We start from the raw sequence: 9,502 nt of genomic DNA on the forward strand, positions 1-9,502 counted from the left end.
CCCTGCATTGCAGGCTTAACCGCAGAAGGGATTCCCCACTCACTCCACGGGGATTTCCTTCCGAGCAAAGCGCCCCTTTCGTGGGGTTTGCCCGGACCCCCCCCCCCGCTCCTCTTTCCCTCCCGTGCCTTGGCAGGTCTCCAGCAAATGGCAAAAGAGCCAGCCAGCCAGACGCCCACCCACCCGGGCGCGATCTCTCCTCCCGATTTGATCCAGACCAGATCTGACCCGGCTGAGACTGCCCGAGTCTGCAGCCCTGAGGGCGGGCAGAAGAAGTCCCACGGCCACCGGGCAGAGGTCCGAAAAAGTCCACGGGCTTTCTCCTTGGGTAGCAGCTGGAAGGAGCAGCGCTTGGCGAGGGCGCCCGGGACCCCCTTCCTTCCCTTCCCCTGCGCCGTCTCGGGTGGTGGTGGTGGTGGAGGAGGAGGAGGAGGAGGAGGAGGAGGAGGAGGAGACAGCCTGGCCAACTTGTCACCGTTTCCCCTACTCCCCCACCCCTCCACCCGTTCCGGTCGCTTGGCCAGCTATCCCCGCCTCCCGGCGTCCCTGCCCCCCCCTCCCTCCAAGCCTCGAGTTTGCAGGGTACGTTCCGCACGTGAGCCGGCTGCTGGGCTGGCTGGCAACGCGTGTGCCCTGCGGGCGAGCGCCTGAGCAGAGAGGCGCCCGTCCCGTCCGGGGGCGTCGCGGCTGCAAGAGGGGGGGAAAGAGACAGGCAGAGAAAAAAGAGAGAAAAAGAGAGGGAGAGACACACACAGAGAGAGACACACAGAGAGAGAGAGGCGCGAGAGGAAAGGCGACTTCCAGCTTTCACAAACGGTACACCCCCCCCCCTCTTCTCCCCAAACGGTCGGAGAAGGCTCCAGCCAGGCGCCCCGGATCGCCTGACCAGCGTCCCCGGCTTCCTCAAGCTATTTCGGCTGGCCAGGGAGGGGAGCCTGGAGACCACCAGGGCCGGCATGGATGAAGCGCCCTCTCCTTTGCAAGAAAGGCCGGTTTTAGAGCAGTTTCGGGACATCAGAGGGTAGGGCTCCGGGCGGACCGAGGAGGAGGAGGAGGAGGAAGAGGAAGAGGAAGATGGGAAGGGGGGTGGTCCTTGGTACTCTCTGAGCTGGGTTGTTTTCTTGCAGACGTTTCATTACCCAAACTAGGTAACATCATCAGTGCCAGAAGCGAGAGGGGTTTGCAAAGAGGAGGAGGAGGAGGATTTTGGGGGGATTCTTGGTACCCTCTGAGCTGGGTTGCTTTTTTTGCAGATGTTTCATTACCCAAACTAGGTAACATCATCAGTGCCAGAAGCGAGAGGGGTTTGCGAGGAGGAGGAGGAGGAGGAGGAGGAGGAGGAGGAGGAGGAGGAGGATTTGAGGGGGATTCTTGGTACCCTCTAAGCTGGGTTGTTTTCTTGCAGACGTTTCATTACCCAAACTAGCTAACATCATCACTGCCAGAAGCGAGAGGGGTTTGCGAGGAGGAGGAGGAGGAGGAGGAGGAGGAGGAGGAGGAGGAGGAGGAGGAGGAGGAAAAAAAACTGTGGGGTCCTTGGTGGTCTCTGAGCTTGATGGCTTTCTTGGAGAGTTTTCATGTCCCAACTAGCTAACATCATCAGTGCCAGAAGGGAGAGGGGTCTGCGAGGAGGAGGAGGAGGAGGAGGAGGAGGAGGAGGAGGAGGAGGAGGAAGATTTGGGGGGGATTCTTGGTACCCTCTGAGCTCGGTTGTTTTCTTGCAGACGTTTCATCACCCCAACTAGGTAACCACATCCGTGCTAGGAGGGAGCAGAGTTTGCAGGGAGGAGGCGGGGGAGGGGAATACGGTAACAATTTAGAGGGACCCCTCCCCCCTCCCACAGCATTGCATCTTAAAAAAAAGAAAGCTGATCTCTCCGTGCGTGGGTGAGCGTGTGCGGGCGCACGTGCCCGCGCGTGCCTCCCTGCTCCTCCTGCGCGAGACGGATTTTAGCTGCGCACCTTCTTCGCCTTCTCGGGAAGCGCACGTGTCCCGCTGCCGCGGGGGAGGCCTGCGTCGCCCGAGCCCTCTTTTCCTATTTTTTTTTCTCCCTTCCCCTTCCTTCCTTCCTCATTTCCTTCCTTCCTTCCTTCCTTCCTTCCTTCCTTCCTTCCTTCCTTCCTTCCTTCCTTCCTTCCTTCCTTCCTTCCTTCCTTCCTTCCTCTAGGCTGGATTATTCTCCCTTGCACATGTGCCGGTCCAGGAGGAGCATGAAGCGGGACGAGAGCAAGGTAAGACACCCCCCTCCCCAGGTTTCTCAGCTTTTTGGCAACCAGCCCGTCTCTTTCCCTCCAGCAACTTCTTGTTACAAAACAAAACCAAAAAAAAAAATCCGGGGGTCATTCATTCATTTTGGGGGCAGTGGATGGGTTAGGGTTTTTATTTATCTCCCCCCTGCCCAATTATTAACGTAGGAATCTGCAAAAAGGTGGTCCACCAAGAAAGAAAGAAAGAAAGAAAGAAAGAAAGAAAGAAAGAAAGAAAGAAAGGAAGGAAGGAAGGAAAGGAAGGAAGGAAGGAAGGAAGGAAGGAAGGAAGGAAGGAAGGAAGGAAGGAAGGAAGGAAGGAAGGAAGAAAGAAAAAGAAAGAAAGAAGAAGGAAAGAAAAAGAAAGAAAGAAAGAAAGAAAGAAAGAAAGAAAGAAAGAAAGAAAGAAAGAAAGAGAAAGAGAGAGAGAGACAGAAAGAAAGGAAGGAAGGAAGGAAGGAAGGAAGGAAGGAAGGAAGGAAGGAAGGAAAGAAAGAAAAGAAAGAGAAAGAAAGAGAGAGAGAGAGAAAGAAAGGAAGGAAGGAAGGAAAGAAAAAGAAAGAAAGAGAGAGAGAGAGAGAGAGAAAGAAAGAAAGAAAGAAAGAAAGACAGACAGAAAGAAAGAAAGAAAGAAAGAAAAAGAAACTCTTCTCCCTTTCTCCCCCCCCCCCCTTTCTGCTTAGGAAACCTACAAACTGCCCCACCGACTGATAGAGAAGAAGAGACGGGACCGGATCAACGAGTGCATCGCTCAGTTGAAGGATTTGCTCCCCGAACATCTCAAACTGACAGTGAGTTTCTCCTCTCTGCCCCTAACCGAGTCCCCGGATTAATACCAGGTCGTCTTGCCTGGTTTCTGAGAGAATCTTTCGCGCTCCAAAACAATGGCGCCGGAGAACCCCCTTTCCTTGAATGGAGTCATCTAGTTGTGATAATAATGAGGGGGGGCAAATACGGGGAGGTCCTTGACTTACGGCCACAATGCGGCCCGACATTTCTGTGGCTAAGGGAGACATTGGTTAGGTGAGCTTTGGCCCCTTTTACCACGTGGCTTGCCGCTGTTGTTAAGTGGATCACGACGGGGTGGTGGTGGTTAACAAATGCATCCAGTTTTGGTCACCATGATGTAGAAAAGATGTGGAGACTCTAGAAAGAGTGCAGAGAAGAGCAACAAAGATGATTACAGGTCTGGAGGCTAAAACATATCAGGAACCGTTGCTGGAATTGGGTATGTCTAGTTTAATGAAGAGAAGGACGAGGGGGGACATGATACCAGTCTTCCAATATCTCAGGGGCTGCCCCAAAGAAGAGGGAGTCAAGCTATTCTCCAAAGCACCTGAAGGCAGGACAAGAAGCAACGGATGGAAACTAGTCAAGGAGAGAAGCAACCTAGAACTAAGGAGGAATTTCCTGACAGTTAGAACAATTAGCCAGTGGAACAACCTGCCTCCAGAAGCTATGGATGCTCCAACACTGGAAGTTTTTAAAAAGAGACTGGACAGCCATTTATCTGAAATGGTACAGGGTTTCCTGCCTGAGCAGGGGGTTGGATTAGATGACCTCCAAGGTCCCTTTTCACCTCTTCTTCAGTGCTACAAGGAAGTGGGGGTTGAGGAATGAAGGAGGAGGAGGAGGAGGAGGAAGAAGAAGAAAGAAAAGGAGAAGGAGAAGAACCACGGGGTCCTTAGTACTCTCTGGGCTTGTTGGTTTTCCTGCAGACATTTCATGACCCGACCAGGTCACATCATCAGTGCTAGAGAGAAGGGGAATTGCTCTCTGCTTATATAATTATACTTCCTTCTAGCCCTGATGATGTGACCTAGTTGGGTCAGGCAACGTCTGCAGGAAAACCACCAAGCTCAGAGCACCAGGGACCTCCCACAGTTGTTGTTGTTGTTGTTGTGGGACCTCCCACAGTTGTTGTTGTTGTTGTTGTTGTTGTTGTTGTTGTTGTTGTTGTTGTTGTTCTTCTTCTTCTTCTTCTTCTTCTTCTTCTTCTTCTTCTTCTTCTTCTTCTTCTTCTTCTCCTTCTCCTTCTCCTTCTCCTTCTCCTTCTCCTTCTCCTTCTCCTTCTCCTTCTCCTTCTCCTTCTTCTTCCTCCTCCTCCTCCTCCTCCTCCCCTTCTTCCTTTTCCTCCTCTTCTTCTTTTTCCTCCTCTTCCTCCTCCTCTTCTTCTTCTTCTTCTCCTTCTTCTCCTTCTTCTCCTTTCCTTCCTTCCTTCCTTCCTTCCTTCCTTCCTTCCTTCCTTCCTTCCTTCCTTCCTTTCTTTCTTTCTTTCTTTCTTTCTTTCTTTCTTTCTATCTTTCTTTCTTTCTTTCTTTCTTTCTTTCTATCTTTCTATCTTTCTTCTTTTCTCCTCCTCCTCCTCCTCCCTCCTAATCCCATTCTCTTCTAGCCCTGATGATGTGACCTAGTTGGGTCAGGCAAAGTCTGCAGGAAAACCACCAAGCTCAGAGCACCAAGGACCTCCCACAGTTGTTGTTGTTTGTTGTTGTTGTTCTTCTTCTTCTTATATCTTTTAACTTTTTATTGTTTTGAGCCACCCTGAGACCTCAGGGAGAAGGGCGGCATATAAATTTAATAAACCTTAAACCTTCTTCTTCTTCTTCTTCTTCTTCTTCTTCTTCTTCTTCTTCTTCTTCTTCTTCTTCTTCTTCTTCTTCTTCTTCTTCTTCTTCTTCTTCTTCTTCTTCCTCCTCCTCCTCCTCCTCTTCTTTTTCCTCCTCTTCTTCTTCTCCTTCTCTTTCTCCTCCTTCTCCTATTATTATTATTATTATTATTATTATTATTATTATTATTATTATTATTATTATTATTATTATTATTATTATTATTATTATTATTATTATTATTATTTATTATTATTATTATTGCAGTTCTTAAGTTATAGTAACCCAGTTGTTAAGGGAATCTGGCTTCCCCACTGATTTGGCTGGTAGTAGGACTACCTGTAAATTTCATAAACAAAATAAAACAATAAAATATGATTAAACTTACTTTGGAGCAGACCTTCCTGCCATTTCAGCTATTCTGTACACTCTGAGAGTTTTTAAAAGCCTACATATATTGGGGTGGTTTATAACTGAAGTGACATCCCATGCCTGTCTCTGTTTATGGGGGGGGGACCCACAAATTACTGGGAGAACGTTTGTGTGTACGTGTGTAGCTTTGAGTAAGTGTCGACTCCTATCTGGACAAGTCCCTCTGTTTTTTCTTGGCAAGACTTCAGAAGTGGTTTGTCGTTGCCTGCTTCTGCGGGCCGGGAGAGAATGACTGGCCCAAGGTCACCCAGCTGGCTTTGAGGCTAAAGCAGGACTAGAATTCCCCTTCTCCCAGTTTCCAGCTTGATGCCTTCCTAACCACTACACCAAACTGGCTCCTTGGGGGTTACTCCCTGAGTAAATGTGCTGAACTGGAGTCGTTTAAAGTTAGGTTGGGTTGGAAGTGAATTTTTTTTTACAGGGGGGTTCATTTTAAGGCCCCCTATATTTTTATCCATTTTCCCCCCCTAAGCCATTCCAAGAATGTAGTAGACGCTTTTTAACCCACAGTCCTTTTGTTGGGCACACACAGAGGTCCTTGTAAAGGTAAAGTAAAGGTAAAGGTTCCCCCGCACATGCGTGCTAGTCGTTTCTGACTCTAGGGGCCAGTGCTCATCTCCGTTTCAAAGCCGAAGAGCCAGCGCTTGTCCGAGGACGTCTCCGTGGTCATGTGGCCGGCATGACTAGACGCCAAAGGCGCACGGAACGCTGTTACCTTCCCACCGTAGTGGTCCCTATTTTTCTACTTGCATTTTTATGTGCTTTCGAACTGCTAGGTTGGCAGAAGCTGGGACAAGTAACAGGCGCTCACTCTGTTACGAGGCACTCGGGATTCGACCTGCCAAACTGCCGATCTTCTGATTGACAAGCTCAGCATCCTAACCCACTGAGCCACCGTGTCCCTTAGAGGTCCTTGTATAGGTCCCTTTAAAATTGGGTGCGTTGTCACACACCCCAAATGGGAGAGGATCCCTTTCAAACCGATTCTAGTGAACTTTGGAAAAGTGGCTAGGAAATTACATGCTGGTGTGAGCACACAGACCTCTCTTTTCCTTTCCAGACATTGGGGCATCTGGAGAAAGCCGTAGTTCTGGAATTAACCTTGAAACACGTCAAAACATTGACTGCCTTAACGGAACAGCTGCATCAGAAAATCATTGCTCTGCAGAATGGTAAGGAAGGCGTTCAGCTCAGAAAGAACATAAAAGGAAGCTCTAAATGAAAGAGAGAGAGAGAGAGAGAGAGAGAGAGAGAGAGAGAGAGAGAGAAAGAAAGAAAGAAAGAAAGAAAGAAAGAAAGAAAGAAAGAAAGAAAGAAAGAAAGAAAGAGGAAGGAAGGAAGGAAGGAAGGAAGGAAGGAAGAGAGAGGGGGGAAGGATTGCTCCATAATTGCTCCCATCTAAACTTACTTGAAAGTAAATCCTATTTAGTGGAGGGTTTTAAACTTTTTTTTCCCCTTTCAAGTCCATCTTGACTCCTGCGGAATGCCTGAACAAGATCTTGCAGAGGTTTTTTTGGGGGGTGGAGGCATTTTTCAGAAGTGGTTTGCCCTTGCCTTCTTCTTCCTAAGATGGAGAGGGAGGGGGCTGCCCAAGGTCATCTAGTTGGTTTCGTGCCAAAGGGAGGACTAGAACTCAGGGTCTCCCAGATTCTAGTCCCTTGTCTTTAGACATCAACCCCAAAGTTTTTGCTCCAGTTAAAAGGATTAAAAATTGGAGCTTTGATGAGTTACCTGTTGGAATACTTGTTGCCCCATAAGGGCCTGTTTTTCTCCCCTAACGGCTGAAAAGGTTGAGTCAGAAGGTTTGTTATTTTCATATATTTTTTTCTTTTTAAATAGAAAAGGTGGAGATTTGATTAACTCAGCAGTCAGGTTCTGCCTCGTTCAGGGTTGAAATGAGGAGATGCTTGGTGCTCTCTGAGCTGGGTGGTTTCCTTGCAGACGTTTCATTACCCAACTAGGGAACATCATCAGTGCCAGAAGGGAGAGGGGTTTGCAGAGAGGAGGAGGAGGAGGAGGAGGAGGAGGAGGAGGAGGAGGAGGAGGAGGTGGTGGTCCTTGGTGTTCTCTGAGCTTGGTGCTTTTCTTGCAGATGTTTCATTATCCCTAATGGCTAGTTTGGGCAATGAAACATCTGCAAGAAACCATCAAGCTCAGAGAACACCAAGGACCATCTCCTCGTCCTCCTCGTCCTCCTCGTCCTCCTCGTCCTCCTCGTCCTCCTCCTCCCAGCTAACCCAACTCCCTTCTAGCACTGATGATGTTCCCTAGTTGGGTCATGAAACATCTGCGAGAAAACCACGTAGCTCAGAGAGCACCAAGGATCCCTCTGCTTCATTCCTGGGCCCCTGGCTCCGGACCCAGAGATCTGACCGGTGATGTGAGCTTCTTCCTAGCTGTTGGCCATCTTCTCGTGCTTCTTGCAGGAGACAGATCCCTGAAGTCTCCTCCACAGTCCGACCTGGATGCTTTCCATTCGGGATTCCAAACTTGCACCAAAGAAGTCTTGCACTACCTCTCCCGATCAGAAAGCTGGACCAGCCAGGAGCAACGCTGCGTCCAGCTGCTCAGTCACTTGCACACCGTTTGCACTCGCTTCCTGCCCGGCTCTGCCCACTTGATCCCAAAGCTTTGTGGGGCCAAAGGACGGTGGTCTCCCCATGAGGGACAGCAGCAGCAGCAGCAGCAGAAGCGTCCTGGAGGGACCCCAAAGCAGGAGGCCCAGCCCCACTGCGTGCCGGTCATCCAGAGGACTCAAAACTGGAGTAGGGGCACTGCCACCCCTCACCTGCCCCCCAGCAGCAGGGAGCAGGCCGGGGAGCACGACACCGACACGGACAGTGGCTACGGAGGCGAGTACGAGGGGAAGGCCTCACGGGGTGGCTTCACGGTCAAGCAGGAGCCTGCCGGCTACGACGTGGAAGAAGCCCCCGAGGGAGTCAAAAGACGCAGGCTGGAGAATGGCAGCCCCTCCACAGCCACGACGGAGGGGGATGGCGTTGGGGGGCAGCCAGACCCTGTGCTTCTCAACTCCCTGATGGCTTTGGGCGTGGGGGCCAGTTGTGGGCTAGGAGGGCCTCTCTTGGGCCAGCCCCCCACCGCTCCCTTCTGCTTGCCTTTCTACTTCCTCGCCCCCTCGGTGGCCGCCGCCTACATGCAGCCCTTCCTGGAGAAGATCAGCCTGGAGAAATCGCTCTACCCCGCTGGGGGGGCTGCCGGCCCCTTCCCCTTCCTTTATCCTGGGATGTGTCTCCAAGGAGCTGCTGCTGCTGCTGCTTTTCCTTCCCTTACCGTGGCCGCAGCAGCAGCGCCGGCAGCAACGTTGGCCCCCTCAGCCGAGAAAGGCCACTCGCTTTTGGGGACAGCCCCCCGCTTTCCCATGGAGGCAGCCTCTCATCCTCAGCCCCCTGCCCCCCTCTTCCCCTGCAAGCCGGCTGAGCTAAACACAGACCTGGATCATTGCCCTTCCCCAAAGCCTGATCTTCAGCCCGGACGGGACCGGCCCTTGCAAGCAGATGCTAAGCTGTCCAGCATTTAATCTCCAGGGAAGTCTCCATGTTTTTTTTTTTTTTAGTGTGTGTCCCACTGCAGAGACAGAAGTCTAGATTGACCGTTGATTGTCTCTGTTGTTGTTGTTTTTAAAAAAACAACAACAAGAACAACAAATGGCTCTCCTCTGTGTCTCCTGCTTTGCAGAGGTTGCTGGGGGGGCGGGGAAACACCTTTGGAAAGCTTTTCTTTTCCTTTCCCTCTGCAGCTAGTCCTCGTTTAGCGACTGTTCAAAGTTCCAACGGCATTGAAAAAAAGCAACTGAGGACCGTTTCCCTCCCCCCCCAAATCTTACGACCGTTGCAGCATCCCCGTGGTCGTGATCAAAATTTGGACGCTTGGCAACTGACTCCTACTGATGACGGTGGCAGCGTCCGGGGTTCACATGATTCCCCCCCGTCTCCCTTTTGCGACCTTCTGACAAGCAGTGGGCAAGCCAGATTCACCTAACAACCGTGTGACTTAACTGCAGGGGTTGACTAAACAACTGTGGCGAGAGAGGCGACAAAATGGGGCAAGGCTCACCTGACAAGCAGGCTCACTTCGCACTTGTTAAGGGAGAAGTCTAAGCCTCGTTCCGCTTAGCGAGAGAAATCTGGGGCCCAGTTGTGGTCCTAAGCTGAGGACTGCCTGCTTTTAGGAGAAGTCATTAATTTCAGTGAAAC

The 9,502-nt window shown here is 50.8% G+C and overlaps 1 protein-coding gene across 1 annotated transcript; it reads left to right on the forward strand.

Annotated features, from left to right (window-relative positions):
* Positions 1-652: 652 nt before the first annotated feature.
* On the forward strand, positions 653-8,826 carry BHLHE41 (basic helix-loop-helix family member e41; the record flags this gene model as incomplete). The annotated part of the gene is made up of 5 exons (XM_081331891.1): positions 653-1,021; positions 2,169-2,232; positions 2,931-3,038; positions 6,349-6,460; positions 7,715-8,826. Exons 1-5 carry the CDS (start codon positions 957-959, stop codon positions 8,824-8,826), a joined length of 1,461 nt encoding a protein of 486 aa, XP_081188017.1. The 5' UTR covers positions 653-956.
* Between the last annotated feature and the right edge of the window lie 676 nt (positions 8,827-9,502).

This window comes from Vipera berus, assembly GCF_964194415.1.
Source record: "Vipera berus genome assembly, chromosome: 6".
NCBI lineage: Eukaryota > Metazoa > Chordata > Lepidosauria > Squamata > Viperidae > Vipera > Vipera berus.